Below are 23367 nucleotides of genomic sequence, written 5' to 3'. Positions count from 1 at the left end.
TTTAAATGTAAATAAATTAAATGCTCCAACCAAAAGACACAGGCTGGCTGAATGGATGCAAAAATAAGACCCATATATATTCTGTCTACAAGAAACCCACTTCAGACCTAAAGAAACGTATAAACTGAAAGTGAGAGGATAGAAAAATATAGTCCATGCAAATGGGAAGCAAAAGAAAGCTGAAGTAGCAATCCTCATATCAGACAAAATAGACCTTAAAATAAAGATGATTACAAGAGATAAGGAAGGACGCTACATAATGATCAAGGCATCAATCCAAGAGGAAGACATAACAATTGTAAATATCTATGCACCCAACATAGGAGCACCTCAATACATAAGACAAACACTAACAGACTTAAAAGAAGAAATTGACAGTAACACACTAACAGTAGGAGACTTTAACACCCCACTCACGCCAATGGACAGATCATCAAAACAGAAAATTAATAAGGAAACACAAGTCTTAAATGATACATCAGATGAGATGGATCTCATTGATAACTTCAGGACATTCCATCCAAATGCAGAAGGATACACCTTCTTCTCAAGTGTGCATGGAACATTCTCCAGGATAGACCACATCTTGGGTCACAAATCAAACCTCAGTAAATTTAAGAAAATTGAAATCATATCAAGCATCTTTTCTGACCACAATGCTGTGAAACTAGATATCAATTACAAGGAAAAAACTGTAAGAAACACAAACACATGGAGATTAAACAACATGTTTCTAAATAACCAACAGTTTACTGAAAAAATCAAAAGGGAAAGTCAAAAAATTTTCTAGAAACAAATGACAATGAAAACAAGAAAACTCAAAACCTGTGGGATGCAGCAAAAGCAGTTCTAAGAGGGAAGTTTATAGCAATACAATCCTACCTCAAGAAACAAGAAAAACATCACATAGACAACCTAACTTTACACCTAAAACAACTGGAAAAAGAACAATAACAACAAAAAATTAGCAGAAGGAAAGAAATCATAAAGATCCAAGCAAAAATAAATGAAAAAGAAAGAAACAAGAGTAAAGATTAACAAAACTAAAAGCTGGTTCTTTGAGAAGATAAACAAAATTGACAAACCTTTAGCCAGACTCATCAAGAAAAAAGAGAGAAGAATCAAATCAATCAAATTAGAAACAAAAAAAAAAAAGAGGTTACAACAGACAATGCAGCAATACAAAGGATTATAAGAGACTATTATGAACAACTATATGGCAATAAAATGGATAACCTGGAAGAAATGGACAGATGCTTAGAAAAGTTTAATCTTCCAAGACTGAACCAAGAAAAAATAGAAATTATGAACAACCCAATTACAAGCACTGATATTGAAGCTGTGATCAAAAGTCTCCCAAAAAATAAAAGCCCAGGACCAGATGGCTTCACAGGAGAATTCTATCAAACATTTAGAGAAGAGTTAATGCCTATCCTTCTAAAACTCTTTCAAAAAATTGCAGAGGAAGAAACACTTCTAAACTCATTCTACAAGGCCACCATCACCCTGATACCAAAACCAGACAAAGACAACACAAAAAAAGAAAACTACAGGCCAATATCACTAATGAACATAGATGCAAAAATCCTCAACAAAATTTTAGCAAACAGAATTCAGCAGCACATCAAAAAACTCTTACACCATGATCAAGTTGGGTTTATTCCAGGAATGCAAGGATTCTTCAATATATGCAAATCAATCAGTGTGATATGCCATATTAACAAAGTGAAAGATAAAAATCATATGATGATCTCAATAGATGCAGAAAAAAGCCTTTGACAAAATTCAGCACCCATTTATGGTTAAAACGCTTCAAAAAATGGGCATAGAAGGAACCTACTTCAACATAGTAAAGGCCATATATGATAAGCCTACAGCAAACATTATTTCGATGGTGAAAAGCTGAAAGCATTCCCACTAAGATCAGGAACAAGACAAGGGTGTCCACTTTCACCACTATTATTCAACATAGTTTTGGAAGTCCTAGCTACAGCAGTCAGAGAAGAAAAAGTAATAAAAGGAATCCAGATCAGAAAAGAAGAAACGCTCTCACTGTTTGGAGATGACATGATACTGTACATAGAAGACCCTAAAGATAGTATCAGAAAATTACTAGAACTAATCAGTGAATTTAGCAAATTTGCAGGATACAAAATCAATACACAGAAATCACTTGCATATCTATATACTAGCAATGAAAAGTCAGAAAGAGAAATTAAGGAATCAATCCCTTTCACCATTGCAACAAGTAATTAATTATCTAGGAATAAACTTAACTAAGTAGACAAAAGAACTGTACACAGAAAATTATAAGACACTAATGAAAGAAATCAAAGACAACATAAACAGATGGAGAGATATTCCATGTTCCTGGGTAGGAAGAATCAATATTGTGAAAATAACTATACTACCAAACACAATCTACAGATTCAGTGTGATCCTATCAAATTACCAATGGCATTTTTCACAGAACTAGAACAAAAAATTTCACAATTCATATGGAAACACAAAAGACCCCAAATAGCCAAAGCAGTCATGAGAAAGAATGGAGCGGGATGACTCAACCTTCCTGACTTTGGATTATACTACAAAGCTACAGACATTAAGACATTATGGCACTGGCAGACAAACAGAAATATAGACCAATGGAAAAAGATAGAAAGCCCGGAAATAAACCCATGCACTTATAGGTAACTTGTTTGTTGACAAAGGAAGCAACAATATACAATGGGCAAAGACAGCCTCTTCAATAAATGGTGCTGGGAAAACTGGACAGCTATATGTAAAACAATGAAATTAGAACACTTCCTAACACCATATACAAAGATAAACTCAAAATGGATTAAAGAGCTAAATGTAAGACCAGAAACTATAAAACTCTTAGAGGAAAACATAGGCAGAACTCTCGATGACGTAAATCAAAGCAAGATCCTCTATGACCCACCTCCTAGAGTAACGGAAATAAAAACAAAAGTAAGCAAGTGGAACCTGATTAAACTTAAAAGCTTTTGCACAGAAAAGGAAACTATAAGCAAGGTGAAAAGACAACTGTCAGAATGGGAGAAAATAATAGCAAATGAAACAACTGATGAAGGATTAATTTCCAAAATATACAAGCAGCTCATACAACTCAATGCCAGAAAAGCAAACAACTCAAACAAAAAGTGGAAACAAGACCTAAACAGACATTTCCCCAAAGAAGACATACAGATGACCAACAAACACATGAAAAGATGCTCAACATTGCTCATTATTAGAGAAATGCAAATCAAAACTACAATGAGATATCACCTCACACCAGTCAGAATGGCCATCATTGAAAAGTCTACAAACAAGAAATGCTGAAGAGGGTGTGGAGAAAAGGGAAAGCTCTTGACACTGTTGGTGGGAATATAGATTGATACAACCACTATGGAAGATGGTATGGAGATTCCTTAAAAAGCTAGGAATAGAACCACCATATGACCTGGCAATCCCACTCCTAGGCATATACCCTAAGAAAACCAAAATTGAAGAAGACACATGTATTCCACTGTTCATTGCAGCACTATTTACAATAGCTAGAACATGAAAGCAACCTAGATGTCCATCAGTAGATGAATGGATAAAGAAGTTGTGGTACATATACACAGTGGAATATTACTCAGTCATAAAAAGGAATGCCTCTGAGTCAGTTCTGATGAGGTGGGTGAACCTAGAACCTATTAAACAGAGTGAAGTGTGTCAGAAAGAGAAAGATAAATATTGTATTCTAACACATATATACGGAATCTAGAAGAATGGTACTGAAGAACTTATATACAGGGCAGCAATGGAGAAACAGGCATAGAGAATAGGCTTATGGACATGGGAGAGGGGAGGAGAGGGTGAGATGTATGGGAAAAGTAACATGGAAACTTACATTATCATATGTAAAATAGATAGCCAACGGGAATTTGCTGTATGGCTAAGGAAACCCAAACAGAGTCTCTGTATCAACCTAGAGAGGTGAGATGGAGCAGGAGATGGGAGGGATGTTCAAAAGGGAGGGGATATATGTATACCTATGGCTGATTCATGTTGAGGTTTGACAGAAAACAACAAAATTATGTAAAGCATTTATCCTTCAATTACAAAAAGAAAAAGAAACTATCTACAGAGAGACTGAACTGCAGGTTGGAGACATCCGTTTACCTTAAAAGAACCACTTAATAGGGTTGCCAGGATTTCTCAGGGTTTTTGTTTGGGGTCATCAACCAAGAGACTTCTGATTCTATTTAGGTCTCTGTGTAGTTTAGCTGGCCAGCTTTGAAGGGTGGGCTGCTATCATATGCCACCAATGGGACTCCTTATCCAGCCAACAAAATGTGGCCTGCTGAGGACAAAGGGATGGTGGGGTTCAAAGTCAGGTCTCCTGGTTTATGTTCTACTGAGTGCTTCCTTCATGTGGCTTAATGCATTCTGATATTACCTCATCAACCAATGAGGGTATGTTCCTACAAAGTATCATAGTTGAGAATGTCATGATTGGAAAAACTAAGACCTCATTGTAAATGAGAATTAAAGAGGAGGAATAAAAGTGATGACATATTCCTTTTCATAAGAACATAAATTAATAACTCAGTAAATAACTAAATATTCTGCAGGTATCTGCTCTCCAAAGCATGAAACCTGCTCTAGTAACACTTTCTTTACCTGCTGAGGAAATATGACTGCTACATATCCATCTGCACAGGCAGAGTCACTCACAAACTCTGTGTGAGGGAGACAGAGCCACTGTTTAAAGTTTTCCATCAATAAGGACTGTTTTATTATGGATACTTCAAACATGCATAAAGAGAGGCAACAGTGCAATGAACTCTGGTACACCCAACACTCAGATTCAACACTTAAGATTTTGCCACACTTGCTTTATCTGTCTCTTTTTCTTTGCTGAAGCATTTTAAATCAAATTTCAGACATTGTATCATATCTCCCCTACATATTTCATGTTCAGTAGCAACTAAATGCCTGGTGCACCCACGTTCACCCTTGTTACCTTTTCAAGGCCACTCAGAAAGGTTTTGTGATATTTTGTTGTGTGTTCTGGACCTGCTGTGTAGTGCAAACTGGTTTTTCCCTTTCTGTACTACTCCCATAGACATGCCCTGGACCATATGGTCCAGGAAGATATGAATCAAGAAATGAGGCTGCATTATTTAAGAAGAATGCCTCCAAACTCACGTATAAAATAATAATAATACAAGGATTTGAACTTAGGGATATACAAATAGAAAACAGAACTATCTTTTTTTTAAACCAGTTAACTAGTGTGATTTTATTTTCTTTGCTTTTTTCACTTTTTATCAGCGAATACTTTACAATGTTGCATTGGTTTCTGCTGCACAACAATGGGAATCAGCCGTAACCATACATTTATCCCCTCCCTCCTGAGCTCACTTCCCATTCCTCGCCATCCCACCCTTCTAGGTCATCACAGAGCACCAGGCTGGGCTCCCTGTGTTATATAGCTGCTTCCCAAAACAGAAATATCTTTAGGGAAAAAAAAAAAAAAACTAAGCTGGGCAAAGAGTCTTTTGCCAAGTTGCTATTTCTTCTTAATCCCAGCATAATTCAGTGGTGGTAGCATCCTGGCTTTTATTTTTAAGTCACTTTGAATAGAAGGGATATTGTTAAACCCAACCTCTAAGCTGTTGTATCTGAGGACCCTGAGTACTGAAATCATTGCTTCCACAATAGCTTCCTCCATCTTGGCAGTGGGAGAGTTAAACTGTTAGCCACACAAACCCTTACTTCTTGCTGTAGCATATGGCTAAGTGGGAATTTTTCTGTAGGTTCTTTATTATCCCACAGCCAATGTGAGATTAGCTTTACAAGTTGGGTTATAACCTTTACAGTTTCTATGTCGGGATCCGTTAACAAGATCATAAAGATCTTGCTAACAGATGAGGCCGACGTGCCCCGTGTTCAGCTCCGGTAATGACCAAATTGATTTTATCAGAGGTGTTTAAAAGGGCCATTTTAACTTTGCTATTGATTGCCTGACCTCTGCTGTGGGTGCTGGGGTCGGTATGTGTTCTCTCCCCATCTCACTCTTTGTATGGAGCCTTCCGGTTTCTCCTCACCTGCGCAAAACCTTTCCTGTGCTTTTAAACCATCTCATTTACCACTTGCCTCACCGTCTGTATTCCCCTTGGGCCCTCTGTACGTTTCTGAAGGACTAAGCTTTGGGGTCACAGTCGGTAAACTAGACACATGGCTTTTGGGAGCCATCTTCATTCACTGAACAAATTTTCTCAAGATCCTCCTTTGTGCCAAGGACCCTTCTAAGCACTTAAAAGCGCAGTGATAAATCAAGAACACGAAGTTCCTGCTTGCAAGAGCTGGCATTGTTGGAAAGGCACCTGACAATCATTTGATATACTGTCAGAAGAGAAATACTGTGAGAAAAACTAAAGCAAAGTGAAGAGTGGGGCAGGGAACACGACTCTGGATGAGCTGGTCAGGGGGTGTCCTGGGAGGAAGTGGCCTGTGAGCGGAGACAGGAGTGGTTGTGACAGAGGGATCAGGAGCAAAACTGAACCGGGCAGGGGGAGTCATAAGCATAAAGGACTTAAGACCAGAGCACGCTCAGTGCTTTAGAGAAAAATCCAAGGCCAGTGTAGAGGAGTGACCTAGGCCAGGCAGAGGGCAGAGGACGTGAGGTGGAGAACCAGGTGGGCTGGGTCCTGGAGGACCTTATGAGCCATGGAAGGAATTCGAGCAGGAGACCGATGTGCTCTTATTCATAGCTGAAAAAGTCAGTCTGGCCTTAGTGACACTTCTCAGTGATGCTGGGGATACTGCTGAAGTGCCTGGTGTGACTGTGGGCAGGCTCAGAGGCTGCAGAGCTGAGCACTGTTCTCTGTTCTGCTTCTCATTGGTCAGTTGACTTGGAACCCATCACCTAATAGCTCTCAGGCCCTAATGTTTCTGAGTCCTTATCCAGGGAGAGATACAGTTTCTTGAAACTCTTCTGGATCTAAAATTTGGTGGTTCTAAACTCTAAACAAGAGTTACTTCATAATCAGATGTATTTTTTAGGATAAAGCCTAAAAACTGCTGTAGCAAAGAAACCCAAGAAAACAGTGGCATCTGTGAGGTAGAGATTTGCTTCTCTCATCTGTGGGATTTGAACCAGTGGAGGCTGCTAGGGAAGCCCAGCTCATGAGCTCCAGTGTCCTGCCTCCAAAGATGACCCTTCCCCATGGTTGGAGTTGGGTCATGGTCTCATGCAGGTTCCAGTCCATGGGAAGAGAGAGAGAGGAGATCTGGGCAAGCAGCTTCCTTCATTTCCTTTTAAGTGACATGGGAGTTACACATCCAGTTCTTGGGGAGAACGTAGTATGGTGGCTGTGCCAGCCCAAAAGGACTCTGGGAAATGCAGTCTCTAACTGGCCCTCTGTTCACCCATCTGAAATGCACCTGCTGTGGAAGATAGCAGAATGGGTTTGAAGGGGTAGCAGGAAAACTGCCCTATCTTGTTTTAGAAAAATCCATCGTATTGTCATGATTCCTTAAACTCTTAAAATTTTGTGGACCCTTGTATTAATTCCTGGAGCTTCTGTAACCAACTGGCACAAACCAGGTGGCTTAAAACAGCAGAAATGTATTCTGTCACAGGGTTGCTAAAAGTCCAAAATTAGCAGGGTCATGCTACCTCTGAAGGCTCTAGAGAAGAATTTCTGGAAGCTTCTGTCCTAGCTTCTGATAGTTGCTGGCAATCCTTAGCATTCTTTGGCTTGTAGTTACATCACTTCCATCTCTGCCTCCATCTTCACATGACCTTCTCTGTGTGTCTTCTGAGCCACTGGATCCAAATCCCCCTCTTTCTCTTTTTAAATATATATATATATTTGGCTGCACTAGGTCTTAGTTGTAGATCTTCAATCCTCTTTGCAGTTTGTGGGATCTCGTTTCCTGACCAGGGATATAACCCAGGCTCCCCTGCATTGTGACTGTAGAGTCTTAGCCATGGGACCACCAGGGAAGTCTTCTCCTTTCTCTTATAAAGATAGCAGTCACTAGATTGAAGGCCCACCTTAATCCAATATGACCTCATCTTGATTACATCTGTGTAAAGACCCAATTTCCAAATAAGGTCACATTCACATATTAGGACTTGACCATATCTTCTTGGGAGATATAACTCAAGTCATTACAACCTTCTTAAGACTAGGGGGAGAAAAGAGATGGAAGAAAGAGGGAAGGATGGAGGGAGGAGGGTTGGGTAAAAAATTTAGCAGAGAAGAACTGTGTTTACTGAGATCGAACAAATTATAACAAAGTATATTAGTCTCAAAAAGAACCCATAATTTATTCTGAAGCTCAGTGCCACCTTAATGCCTCAATCCAAGGTCATATAGGCCCTTTCTCCTCTCCTCTTCTATGGGGTCATTCCAGTGCATTGGTGTAAGATACCTAGTTTAGGTAATGGAATTCAGGAACCATCGACAGCTCTCAGCTTTGTGGTGTGTATACTTTTGTTGACCATAGAAGCCCCACAAAGAAGATAATCTTACCTTCACCCCACAGATATTGAAACTGAAGCTCAGACTAAGAAACTTGCCTAAAGTGAAATGACTTCACTGATGATGGTGAAGCCAGTCTCGCAACCTATGTCCTTCTGTTGTCAAAGATCAGTCACATTACACGGTGTTTGAATCCCAGAGACTCTCAGGTCATAGTGACGAAAGGGCCGCCTCTTATCTTGAGGAATTTGTGAACAGTGTCTGAGGTCACACCTGCTCTGCAGAGATCTCCACAAACCTATGGGGGGGCCTGAGTGTTAGAATGTGCTACTAGCAGAGTCAGATACCCTTGGTCATCAGGATAAACAAAATCTCTATTAAGTAGCTAAAGGATGCTTGTTTGCCCAGGAGTCAAGATTTGTTCAAGGTCAGAGTCCAAATTTCTCACTGCATTCTAGAACATTATGTAAAATACACTGAACTTAAAAATCTTATTTTTCAGAACTTCATCAGCATATTGATTGGTGATTTGATTACTACTTTACCAAGTCCAAATGACCCTTTAAAAAATAAATTTATTTATTTGTTTGGCTGTGTTGGGGCTTAGTTGTTGCTCGTCCTGTGGGATCTTAGTTCCTTGACCAAGCATCAACCCAGCCTCCCCTGCATTGCAAGGTGGATTCTTAACCATTGGACCACCAGGGGAGTCCCTCATCTGACCCTTGAACAGCATGAATTTGAAGTGCAGGTCCACTTACAGGTGGATATTTTTCAATAGTAAAGACTGCAGTATTATGCAATCCGGTGTTGGGTGAAACCATGGATGTGGAGGAAGCACAGAAATGGAGGGCCAGCAGGGCCAACTATTAGTTTTGTGTGGTTTAACCCTGAGTTATTCAAGGGTCAACTGTACTATGAGACTGCCCATCACCATGGGGCCTCCTATAGTTGCCAGCTATGCCATCACACATACACTAAAGGCTGCAGATGGAATTTCCTGGAATGTATAATACAATTAGTAGTTGCCATAAGAAACTTGGCCTCCTACTGGTCTCAGAGAGGTGATGTTTGTGATACTAAAAACCAGTTTTGTCACATTTCCATTCATAGTTTCTTTGTAATGTTGACTTTTCTTTATTATTAAAATTTTATTTGTGAGGCTTTATTATAGATATTTTAGGAAAGTATAAACAATAAAGATTAAATAATAATCATTTTGTAATTTATCCACTCAAAAATAACCAGTGTCATTAATTTTGTGTATATTTTTAAGTTTTTCTCTTAAGACATCTTTCTATGTAATTAAGTTTTCACTATTTTAATGATAGTAGGGTATTTCATTATGTAAACACACATTTTTAAAAATTTAGCTCATCATCTGCTATTGACATTTGAGTGGTTCCCCCCCTTGTGTTTTACTAATAGAAACAATGTTGTGGTGAAAATCCATAATTACTTCCTAAGCCTACATTTCCAGTAGTTGAATTGCCAGATGAAAAAGAAAAAAAAAAAAAATCCCTTGTTTCAGAGATGAGGAAACTGAGGCTCAAGAGAGATTAAGTATTTTGGCCAAACTCACACACCTGGAAGGTGACAGAGCTTGACCTGAGATCCAGTTTTCTCGACTCTAAATCTCATATGGGAAAAGAGTTTCTGCATCTACTGTGATAATGATCACACTCTCCCAGTTCTGTGAATGCAAAGTATATGCCCTGGTGGCTACTGTCTCTTCTTGAATTGTCACCTAGCAGTGATCAGTTCAGACAAACTGCCAAAAATTGTCCTCAGAGGAGAAGAGAAAGGCTATATAGATAGTTGACTTAATTGGACTTTTCATCTTTCTTCAAGATGATAATAATGTTGACATTTTTCAAAACCTTTACAGACTCTTGGTATCCTATACATTCAGGAATAACTGAAGCCATCTCTCCATTTCTAAATATTCATTTGATATCCTCATTGAGTTCTGGAGTTTTTAGTTCTGAGAGTGGAGCTCATTTCCTCCAGATTTAGAACCAAATTCTCCTTGTTTCCACTTCATTAGATTCTCTCTCCTTTCCAGGTGAGTCAGCACACAAGTGAACATGTGGAATTGTTTCCTCTTTTGACATAACCAATATACCCTTGCTCTATCCACACTTCTTACATTAGTAGCAAACTTTGGTTTGGGGTGGCTGCAGACCAGGTGAGATTTCTTCGATCATTACTTGCCTTGACCTGATATGCTGACCACAAAACATGGTCCATGAAATATTATTATGTTGAGTATACAACGGCATATGTAATATATGAGAAGTATCTATGTACAAGGACATAATATATGAGAAGCCTGACTTGTTTGGGGGCCCCAACTTCATCATCTTTGATGATGAAGCAACCAACTAGCTCTGGTAACTTCGATTGTGGGCTTTAAAGCTGTAGCCATGAGTTTGACAGCATCCAGACAAGTCTCCTACAGACTGTACAAGTCAGTACCTGCCCTGTTAGTGGCAAAAATAAGCAATTTCAACAGATTTCAGAGACATATAAGTAAAGCATTTGCTGGAAAAGCATGGTAAAAGCTGCTGAATTTTACCTGAGTTGGATCATTCACTTATAGGCTGCTGCTGCTGCTAAGTCATGTCAGTCGTGGCCGACTCTGTGCGACTTCATAGACGGCAGCCCACCAGGCTCCGCTGTCCCTGGGATTCTCCAGACAAGAACACTGGAGTGGGTTGCCATTTCCTTCTCCAATGCATGAAAGTGAAAAGTGAAAGTGAAGTTGCTCAGTCATGTCCGACCCCATGGACTGCAGCCTACCAGGCTCCTCTGTCCATGGGATTTTCCTGGCAAGAATACTGGAGTGGGGTCACTTATAAGCTAAAACTACTCAATTTCAGAAGGCTCAACTGTGTTAACAGTTGTCCATTCATATCTCTGCCTAGAGCTCCAAGATCAAATTTAAGTCATCCAAGTAATATCTAATGGGTAGCTCCATTTTCAGGATAGAGACCTGATAAAAGGAAATAAGTTTGAAAGGATAAAGATTCTTATTATTCTTACTATCCATTAGTAATGATCATACATTTGGCACCAGCAAGCCATAAGAGGAGAAATTACGAAATTACCCTCCTTAGGTATGGGCTTTTCATAATGCACTGAATAATCATCTCAAAGAGAGAAGATGGATGTTTCCCAAATACGTTTAGTCTCAAAATTTCTTTCTAGGATAGACGATGGTTTCTTTATGTTACTTTCGCTGGGGTACCAGGAATAAGGTTTTGTCCTTGGAACTGTTTTGTCAACGATAAAGGCAGGACTTGAAAGTGAGTATAGCTCTGGCCTGCCTGCCCAAAATTAAAAGATATTTCTGGGCACATATGTCAGGAAATATGACCTAGAGATGGAGGGCAATAATAAGATTTTTTTTTTTAATTCAAAAAACAGAAAAAAAATTCTCTTATTCATTCCCATAATTGTTTTTCAAACTAAACTGTATATTTGTGTGTGTGTGTATGTGTATTGTAAAATGTACCTTGATTGGTAAAAGAGCCTAAGTTTTATTATCGAAATTACTCAACCTAGGCTCAAATCTAACAGAAAAGAAACTTCACATTAAAGTATTATTTATTATAATAATTAGTATTGCTGATGATTTTAAAGGCTTTTTAATGCAATTACAAAATGTTTGACTGTCGTAACATTGCTAATGCTTTGTTGCCTTCCTCATGTTGTCCTTGGTCCCCACAACCCTGGCGCATAATTTATTTCTCTTTTGAGTGAACCCTAAGCATTAGTGTCCATTAAGAAATTTTAAAACAAAGTCCAGAGATTACTTGGAGCACTTTCAGTAATATGTACTGATTATCATTAATAGCTCTTTTGTCCTAGGCAAGGACGTTGTTTTGTAACATCATTTTGTTTGGCCAAGACCTTCTCGGGCTGTGTTCCTGATCTGAATCCTATGTTGATTCTGCCCTCCACAGTGTGGAGTGGAGCGAGCTCACAGGACAAGTCAGAATGGGGGACAGTGGGGCCAGATGCCAGCACAAAGTGATATGTTTTCTTTATGAAACAATTGTTAACCATTCAAAAAAATAAAATCCTACATGCTGGGCTTTGTTTCTTACTTCGTGTTCTTATGCTACGTATAGATCACTGTTTCAACTACCAGCTCCTTACAATGAGAAAGTGAAAGAGAAGTACAGGAGGGAGCAGGCGGACCCAGACGATCTCAACCTTATCACAATGCTTGTTGATAATATGGCAGAAGGGAGCCCTAATTTCCCAGATTGTGTTTGAAAGTTCTGCCCAAGCTCTCAAATATTTATTTACCAGATTATCCACCCATTAAACAGCAGTGCTCTAATGGGTATCGCCTGAGTCCCCCCACCCCGCAGGGATTGTTCTGTTTATCCAGTGCAGAGTATCTGCAATTAAAAACATCTTTAGAGGCACTATACTGTATGTCCCATGTAAATTACATTATTTAAGTCTTACTATAAACCTAGCACTGAGAATTTTATTCCCATTTTATGGATAAGAAAACAGAGGTTCAAGAGAGGTTAAGCCATTTTCCCGAGACCACAGCTTGAACAACGGGCATCTTATTTAATGCAGGCATCTCGTGAGGAGGGAGAATGAATCTTGCAAAGGCCTTTATATTTGGAGCCCTCCTTTTCTAGAAACAAAACCAAGAGTCAGTGTGCTGGGGTCACTGCAGACACATGAGACAAGCTGGCCCAGTGAAAATTTTGTTAATATCTTTCAGCACCTCTTTTCCTCCCCACCATACACAGCCACTTGAAATAGGGAAACATTGATATATTTAAAAATAAAAAGAAGAAAAGACAAATTCCACAATATCTTAAGTTTTTTTAAATTGGAGTATAGTTGATTTACAATGTTGTGTTAGTTTCAATTATACAGCAAAGTGATTCCAGATATGTATAGATATATGTAGATATACATATATATTCTTTTCAAATTATTTCCTATTATAAGTTATTTCAAGATATTGAGTAATAGTTCCCTGTGCTAAACAGTAGGTCCTTGTTGTTTATCTCGTTTATATATGATAGCATATCTGTTATTTCAGCTATTTTTTGTTGTGTTTGCCTTTCCTTTTGTTTTTTATTCTAACACATACCTTATCAATGTTGCAAATATCTCTATCTCAACAATTGTTATCTCATCATGAGGGAGGGCAAGAGAAGGTATGTGGGCTAAATATTAGCAAAGAGACAAAGGGGCATCTTTGTAGCTAGGGATTCATCCAGCGTGCAGGGCCTCTGGAAATGCCAGTATGGTAATTGGCATGTCTGGAGAGGAGGAAAGATGTCATTTCTTACCAAAAAAAAAAAAAGTTAAACTTGGTACTCGTACCATTGCCTGGAAACCACGAGACAATAAGAAGTCCATTGAGGAAGTTAATTGGTCAAAGACCTGGCACCAATGGGATATATCAGATTCCATTCCTCGAGTGCGCTGCTCCATGATAACTGTAACTCTGAAACTACTGATAACCGTGACAGTGATGAATTTGTGGTATTTTCATGACATTTCCTTTTCTTCACTCTGAAGTGTGGTCAGCTAAATAGAGTCAAGGAATCTTGCTGTATTAAAAGTTCTAGTTTGGGGAGAGTTGTTGTGGAGATTTTTTTTGCCCTTAGTTTTAAGGATATTAATTGGCAATTTAAAATCGTTATCACACTGTTAAGTTAGAAATTACTCTAAAGCATTACCTGGGGATCTCTGTCTTTCTCTCTCTCACACACACACACACACAGACACACACACACATACACACACACACAGACATATATATATAAAATGAGCTGGGTAAGATTATAAGGAGTCTCACAATTTTATCAAAAGGTACCATTTTTCTCTAGCCCAGATAATTTTAAAATATCACCCAAAAGAAGTGTATCTTTTCCTTATATAACCTTTTGTGGATACTGCCTTCTTTCTTCTTTGGTTTTTAAAGGTAAAAAGAAGAAAAGTTTCAGGGGGTTGCCTTTGATTGTGAGCTCCATTAGATTTTTTTCGCAGTGAGAAATAGACCTGGCAGCCTGTTGCATAGAGGAAGTTTGGTTTGATAGCTTGAAAGCAGGGCAAGGAGTCACTGATCAAGACACTAGAAGGGAAATAGAGAAACCGTGTAGTTCAGCCGTCTCATTCTGCAGATGAGAAAACTAAGCCCCAGAGAAGTTAAATGACTTTCCCAAATCATCCAGCGAGGTCACTTTTGGCTCAGGGTGTGTGAGTGGTCTGTGTTTAGAAAGTTAGTTCCAGCCATCCCTCTTCCACAACTCATGAAGTCCCAATCTCTGTTGAGTGCATGCCTCTGCAGATCTCTGGGGAAGGAGATTGCTGTCACTTCCCAGACATTGGGAAGTGGATCAAAACCTTCACAACATCTGGACTTGGTTTGACATGCTTTGGGGGTGCTGATCCAAGTCCTTTGTCCACGCAGGCCAACTGCCCATGTGCAAGTATCTTCTGTAGATTTTAAAGAGTAAAATCCAGTGGAGTTTGGGGTCTAGAATAAGCGTCCACTTACTTCTAAAAACTTGGTTCTCTGTCTTATGCTCTCCTCCATCAGATACAAACTTTGAAGTCAGAGTCCTTGATCTGATAACCAGTGTGAAACCCAGGATATCATGAGTAGCTAAGGCATAACTTTTGGTAGAACATTCTAATTCATCTTTGTTTAAGTAAGACTGTATGGGTTGCCCATCTTTTATCAAAGTTAATAATTAACATTTGTATCACATTTCCCACTTTGTAAAGCTCTTTACACATTTTTATTTCATTTTTATTTTCACAACAGCCTTTTGAGTATTATTATGATTATATACAATTGTAGAGACTGGAGAAGTGAAGTGACTTGCCCAGGGTCTCTGCCAAAAGAAAAAAAGTGAATGGACTAAGAACATAAGTTCAGGTCAGCTGGACTCCAAATCCAGTTATCTTAAAAGCTACCTTGGGACTTTTCTGGTGGTCCAGTGGTTCAGAATCTGCCTAGGGGACTTAGGTCCGATCCCTGGTCTAGGAACTAATATCTCACATGCCACAGGGCAATGATGACTATGCACCAGAGCTACAAAGCCCCTACATTCTGGAACCTGTGGGCCCAGCTAGAGAGAAGCCCATATGCCACAGCGAAAGGTCCCACAAACCACAACTAAGACCCAATGCAGCCGAAAATGAATAAATAAATTTTTTTTAAGTTGCCTTTAAAAAGTCTGTTCTTTTTCACTTCTGGGTTGAATTAGAGCTGTTTTTCTCTTAAACACTCATAATTTATCTTTAGAAAACCCAACTATCCTGGAATTCTTGACTGAGTCACTGCTGGGAGCGTTAGGTTTAAATAAGGCTTACCCCTTCCACCTGAGAACAAAGAGGGGCAGCGTAGATGGCGTTGATCTCAGGGATGATAAGCTTTATAGCGAGAAAGACAGGGGTCTTGCAGCCTCTGAGGAAATGACAAGAAAGTGAAATGGAAGACCAGCCAACCCATTTAAGGGAGAGGGGGATGAAGAAATGGCTGCTGGTCAGAAACGAGGGTACACAGGCCTCTCAAGTACTTCTTTCACCCAAGCGCTGGTGGGGCTTCCTGACTTAGCTAAGGCTGGGGGACAGGGCCCTGTGCATTTAAATTATTTATAGAGATGGTTGCTGAGTGATGTGCTTTGAGAGTAAATCTTTTTTCTTTTTTTAATATTTATTCTTTTTAGAGGCACTAGCCATACCAAGGGTTTTCTGTTTTTCATTGAAGTATAATTGATGTACAGTATTATATGAGTTACAGTTGTACAAATAACAGTTCACTATTTTAGAAGGTTTGCAATTATTATAAAATGTTGGCTATATTCTGTACAGTATATCCTTATAGCTTATTTTACGCATAATAGTTTGTACCTCTTAATCCACTACCACTATCTTGCCTCTCCCCACTTCCCTCTCTCCACTCATAACCACTAGTTTGTTTTCTATATCTGTAAGTATATTTCTTTTTTGTTATATTCACTAGTTTCATTGTATTTTTTAGACTCTGCAAATGAGTGATAACATACAGTATTTGTCTTTCTGTCTGATTTATTTCACTGAACATAACACCATCCAAGTCCATCTAAGTTGTTACAAATGGCAAAATTTAAGTCTTTTCATGCCTGAGTAATATGCCACTGGATATATATATATAGATAGATAGATAGATATAGATATATACCACAGCTTCTATATCCATTCATCTGTTGATGGAAACTTAGGTTGCTTCCAAATCTTGACAGTTGTAAATAATGCTGCTGTGAACATTAGGGTGCATGTATTTTTTTGAATTTTATATATATATGTGTGTATATACATATACATATACATATACACACACACACACACACATATATATATATACACACACATATATATACACATATATATGTATATATATATATAAACCCAGGAGTGGAATTGCTGGGTCACATGGTAGTTCTATTTTTAGTTTTTTGGAAAACCTCCATACTGTTTTCCCCAGTGGCTGCAGCAATTACATTTCTACCAACTGTGTACAAAGGTTCCTTTTTCTCCACATCCTCACCAATATTTGTTATTTGTATTCTTTTTGATGATAGCCATTCTGACCAGTGTGAAGTTATATCTCACTGTGGGTTTGATGTGCATTTCCCTGATGGTTAGCAATTTTGGGCATCCTTTCGTGTGCCTGTTGGCCACGTGTGCCTGCCTCTCCTCTTTGGAAAAATGTCTTTTCAGGGCTTCTGCCCATTTTTTAATCGAGTTGTTTGCTTTTTTGATGTTGAATTGTATGAGCTGTTTACATATGTTAGATATTAACCCCTTATCAGTCATATCATTTGCAATTTTTTTTTCCCATTAGGTAGGTTGTCTTTTCATTTTGTTGATGGTTTCCTTTCCTGTGCAAAAGCTTTTAGGTTTAATTAGGTCCCATTTGTTTAGTTTTGCTTTTATTTCCTTTTCTTTAGGAGACAGAGCTGAAAAGAATATTGCTACAATTTATGTTAAAGAGTGTTCTGCCTACGTTTTCCTCTAGAAGTTTTATGGTTTCCAGTATTATACTTACGTCTTTAATCCATTTTGAGTTTTAGTATATATGTTAGATAATGTTCTGGTTTCATTCTTTTACATGTAGCTGTCCAGGTTTCCCAGTAATGCTTATGGATGAGACTATCTTTTCCCCATTGTATATTATTGCCTCCTCTGTCATAGATTCATTCACCATAGTGTGTGGGTTTCTTTCTGAGCTTTTTATCCTATCCCATTGATCTGTGTATATTTTGTGTGTGTGCCTTTACCATACTGTTATGATAACTGTAGCTTTATACTATATTCTGAAGTCACAGAGCATGATTCCTCCAATTCCAATTTTCTTTCTCAAGGTTTGGCTATTTCAGAGTCTTTTGTGTTTCCGTATAAGTTTCTAAATTATTTGTTCTAGTTCTATGAAAAATGCCGTTGGTATTTTGATAGGGATTACACTAAATCTGTAGATTGCCTTGGGTAGTATGATCATTTTAGCAATATTGTTTTTTCCAGTCCAAGAACATCATATATCTTTCCATCATTTTGTGTCATCTTCAATATCTTTCATCAGTGTCTTATAGTTTTCAAGTACCAGTCTTTTACCTCCTTCAGTCAGTTCAGTTACTCAGTTGTGTCCAACTCTTTGCGACCCCATGAGTCACAGCATGCCAGGCCTCCCTGTCCATCACCAACTCCCAGAGTTTACTCAAACTCATGTCCATCGAGTCGGTGATGCCATCAAGCCATCTCATCCTCTGTCGCCCTTTCTCTTCCTGCCCCCAGTCCCTCCCAGCATCAGGGTCTTTTCCAATGAGTCAACTCTTTGCATGAGGTGGCCAAAGTATTAGAGTTTCAGCTTCAGCATCAGTCCTTCCAATGAACACCCAGGACTGATCTCCTTTAGGATGGACTGGTTGGATCTCCTTGCAATCCAAGGGACTCTCAAGAGTCTTCTCCAACACCACAGTTCAAAAGCATCAATTTTTCAGCTCTCAGCTTTCTTCACAGTCCAACTCTCACATCCATACATGACCACTGGAAAAACCATAGCCTTGACTAGACGGACGTTTGTTGGCAAAGTAATGTCTCTGCTTTTTAATATGCTATCTAGGTTGGTCATAACTTTCCTTCCAAGGAGTAAGCATCTTTTAATTTCATGGCTGCAATCACCATCTGCAGTGATTTTGGAGCCCCAAAAAATAAAGTCTGACACTGTTTCCACTGTTTCCCCATCTATTTGCCATGAAGTGATGGGACCATATGCCATAATTTTAGTTTTCTGAATGTTGAACTTGAAGCCAGCTTTTTCACTCTCCTCTTTCACGTTCATCAAGAGGCTTTACCTCCTTAGATAGCTTTAAATACATACCATGGATTCACTTCCCACCAGATATTAAGTTTCCACAGAAAACTTATTGTCTTCCTTAAACTTTCCAGAGTTGACACATTTGTGCAATGAAAAGGACATTTTCTCCTTTTTTTTTTTTCCCCACTTCTGTGGAATCAGTTACTCTGAAGTACTGGAGCGTCTATAGAGAAAAGACTACCATAAGACATTAGAGTAATCACAGTTATTTTTAAGGAAATAAGAACTAAGGAATTCCATGAAATTTTCTGATTGTTTCATTAAATTTGTCTTTTATGTGTTCAAATTGTTTCAGTTCATTTTTCCTTTCCTATGAAAACAGAATTTTGACTTCATAATGGCTTTTAAGTTAAAAAAAGAAAAAGAAAATTAAGTGTTATACACAGTTCTGTCTCTATAAATAGGAGTTTTAATGAATTTTAAAAAAATATTACTTATGTGAGAGGGATGTGTTTTTTAAGCCTTTCTCCATAAAAGTATATCTACTAATTTATTGGTATATTTTTCCTTGCCATAATGAATATAATTTACATTTTTAAAATTTTTTAAACATTTTATTTATATAAGTTAGGGTTGCCAGATAAAGTACAGGATGCTCAGTTACATTTGAATTTCACATAAATTATTAGTGTCTGAAATTTAAATATAATTGGGAATCCTGTATTTTTTCTGCTAACTCTGGCAGCTCTTGTATAGATATATCCCCTAGTTATTTATACTGATCACTAATTGGCAGCTTTTTTAAAAAAAAAAAAAGAGGCTGAGTTTGTGCTGTTGCAGAAGTCATACTTTCTTCTGGAGACAGATATGAGACGTTTTAGCTCCATGCTATTCTGATCGCAAAGACCAAGCAGTTTTCCTGGAAAGATTTTCAAAATCTATTATCATTATAATCGTCATGAAAATATTTGATGAGAACACTGCATCACACTGTATAATAAATTTAAGTAGAAAAGTCAAAGCAGTGGTATTTTCATCAGGCCTTTGGATGTCAGGAAAAATTGTTCCACACTCAGCGAATATAGATAGGTGCGTTTGGGGCTGTGTTAAATCCAATTGTGTGAAGGTTCTGAATAATCAGGAGTGACAGCATAAGCACTTTCTCTTCAAAGTGATTTTTACAGAAAGCATTATTTCCTAAGGAAAGTACACATATAGCTCTCATAATGCTGAAAGAGCACTAATATATCAATTTATTGGTGCTGGTATCATGAGCTGGAGTTGCAAATGGTATTCAGATTTTCAATTTGACTCCCTGTTGCTGTTGGGAGAAGTTCCCTTCCCAAGAAAATGTTCATTTCAAAAACTCCTAAAACCCTTTGGTTAGTTCCTATGTGAGAGAGTCTTTAAGACTCTTTGCAGAGGGTTTTAACTTCACTCTCCAAAGCCAACTCAAACATGATGAAAAACAATAGTTTCGTTTTCCTCAATAAAAAGGGGGGAAAAAAGAATTTGAGTTGGGCTATGTAATTTCAGCTTCCCTAAATAAGTCCTTTGGAAAGTTGTGGAGGGAGCAAGTGTGTGATTTTGGTCTTGGCGTACAACTTTGGCACTAACTTTTTTTTTTTTATGTCTACCATGGATTTTCACAACAGATTTCTTCCCTGTATGATATGTCCCATAGCTAAGTAATAGGTCTGATGTGGGTGCCAAATTTTTCAATGAGGTTACTTTCTAGAGGAGGGTTAAATAGTTCTCTTAATAACTTAAAAGAAAAAACACATTCATGGTTTACCGCATTTCTTAGTCACAGGCTAAATGTTTTCAAGAGTTTTATGACTTTGAGCCTATTTAGTCTTAAGACTATCCCCCAAGAAGAATGAAGCATACAGAATATATAAGTGGAACACTTCTGAAATGGCAGTAGCACTGTTTTCACTGAAGGATGCGTTCACATTATCTTTCTGAGGTCCTCATGTGCCGAATCTTGCCCAGCTCCATTCCTCACCTGCTCTTTGTGAAGCAGCTTGGAAGCCTCAGGGGTGCTGACTCATGAATCCCTCGTGTCTTCATGTGGTTTCTGTGCGTTGCGCTGCCATTTGCAGAAGTACCAGTCATCCTCCTTCTGACTTTAATGAGTACGGACAGAGAGGTGCATTTTGTGGATGTATTTTCCCTCCCCATTAAATGTAATGCTTCATGTAAGCAGCAAGAGTCATTTTCATTAAAAAGTGAACATGAAATCAATGGCCAGAGCAAATTAATTCCTCCATGGCTCGGTTCACTCTTGTCTGAGTAAGTTGGCATCACTCTCCTAAATCTTTCCCTTAAATCTTTCCCACTCTACTTATAGATGTGATCATCTTCCCTATTTAAAATAAAAAATAAGAGTCTTCCCTCATTCTGTTTAATGACTGTCTATGATGCTATTTTATTTTATTTTTGCCACAAAATCTCTTAAGCCAGTAGGCAATGCTTGCTGGCCCCATGGTTAATGATTTCATTATTCTGGGGTAGATCCCATGATGTTGTAGGTGAAATGAGAACTCATCTTCCTTCTCCATCCCCATCTGAACAAAATGTATTTCAGAGTACACTGGGAATGATGTATGTTCTAAGAAATACACGTAGGCTGCTTTCTCACCTTTGTCCTTGTTTCTTCTCTTCTAGGTATCTCAGTAACAAAGAAGACACATACATGTAAGTAATGCATCTTTTTTTCTTGTCCAAAGTTTTCTGCAGAATTGGAATTCGCATATGTCTGGCTGCTGTGGCCCTTCCAAGTATAAACTAATGTTTCAACTGTGATCCATGGTCAGTACAGGTCGTACTTCTCTACCTGTAGTGGTTGGAAGTGGTACATCTCCACCTGTTTGTACTGAGTGTGTGTTAAAGAGGGTCTAGGCATAGTGTGATACATTCTAGCAATTCGAGGCATTCATCTTTAGAAAAACCATACAATCTAGCCAGGAGGATCAATTAATTACTTACTGGTCACCCTTACTCTGGATCCTTCTTAGAGGAGTTGGTATGTTTCTAGGAAACATCACCTTGATTTCTTTTAAACTTGGGTTTCCTTTTCCTCACCATTCATGATGTAGGTCGTTTTGTACTTGTGTCTGTGGAGCAGAGATACTGACCAGGAATCTGGGTGCTGCCGGTTGACCCTGAGTGTGGCCTTTGTGGGCCCTGGTAAATCGCATGGGTAGTTTGATGTGGAAACGTGTGCTGAATTTATCCTCTGTATTCATTCCCACCTCTCAGGTTCAACTGCTTTCATCAATTGCCTTCATTCGAACTCCACCATAAGTTTGCAAACTCACGTCAATGTAAAGTGTTGTGATTTGCATTCTGAGCAAATTTGACTGTGCCTTGAACCTCAGGATGAAATCAATACGTCATTGATGGCAGGCAGTCAACTTTCGCTGTACTCGGCCAGCATATTATTTAGACTTTGAATTAAGAGTGTCATTAGAATTTGATAACTATTTCAGACCACAGATATGTGCTACCTATGAGATATGTTTGGGCATCCTTCTAAGGCAAGCAATGGAGATACTTATGGCACAATTTAGGGCCAACAGAGATGTGTCCCCCAATTTTTCCTATGTATGCTTTGAAAAGTTTTGATTTTATGTGAACCATTTGGAGGGGAAAAAAATCTGTGTACCATCAAAGTAGTTTATCTTGTGCCTCGGTTGATTCTTAACACCTGCTCTTGGATTTGTCTGTCTGTCTATCTGTATTTGTAGAAAACAAATATAAAAAGCAAAAAAAAAAAAAAACAAAAGCCAACAACCCCACCCAGTTTGATGGTTGCCTGACTCTTAGGTCCCAGTCCTGCAGTCTCTCCACGTGGCTCGCCTGTGGGCCCCAGTGGAATGTTAGTTTGAGGATAGAGGGAAGTTCAGGCCCGTAAGGGACACATGCTCAGGACAGCACCTCATCTCTCAATGCACAGTTCCAGCTGGCTGTCCCTCCACCAGGATAGTCTGTGGCCCTTAGTTTTTTGGGGGTTGTTTTGTCGTCGTCGTTGTTGTTGTTCTTGCTGTTGTCGGTGCATAATTGAGCTCATGATGACTGAGAGATTGACAGTGCAGGAGACTGAAGTCCTCTGTATATCCGCAGGGCAGGCATGGTACAGAGCGCTTCCTTGCACAGCCTTGCCCATGAGCTCGTCCCTGGCCTGGTGGGACCCACTCTAGAGGTGGTAAGTAATTCAGTCTTTCTGCTAGCTCAGTCCTGGGCCTCTCCCGAACAGGGGCGGATGATTGTGCCTACTATTGATGGCGGTTTGGGGTATGGACTCCTGGCCACCTGGCAATATACAGAAAGCCGCTGACTGTTTGCATTATGACTTGGCTCCTGGATAAGCGAACAAAACCACTAGTTCAACTCCATTGGATTCAATGACTAGGACAGAGAGCAGAGATGTTACTTAACATACAGACCATCTGTCCATAAGGACCTTCAAGGAACTGTCATCCCTAAGGATAATTTCATTGGCCTGTTGCAGAAATAATAACCTGT

General features: G+C 38.8%; 1 protein-coding gene across 1 annotated transcript in view; it reads left to right on the top strand.

The window, feature by feature from the left end:
* The window catches only part of RORA (RAR related orphan receptor A), a 781107-nt gene that overhangs the window by 562230 nt on the left and 195510 nt on the right, over positions 1-23367 (top strand). The window contains exon 2 of the mRNA XM_061157286.1: positions 21508-21537. Coding sequence (XP_061013269.1) covers positions 21508-21537 — 30 coding nt within the window. The remainder of the gene's footprint in view (positions 1-21507; positions 21538-23367) is intronic.

The sequence above is a fragment of the Dama dama genome, chromosome 12, assembly GCF_033118175.1.
Source record: "Dama dama isolate Ldn47 chromosome 12, ASM3311817v1, whole genome shotgun sequence".
Taxonomy (NCBI): Eukaryota; Metazoa; Chordata; class Mammalia; order Artiodactyla; family Cervidae; genus Dama; species Dama dama.
This window is presented reverse-complemented; position numbering and strand designations above follow the sequence as displayed.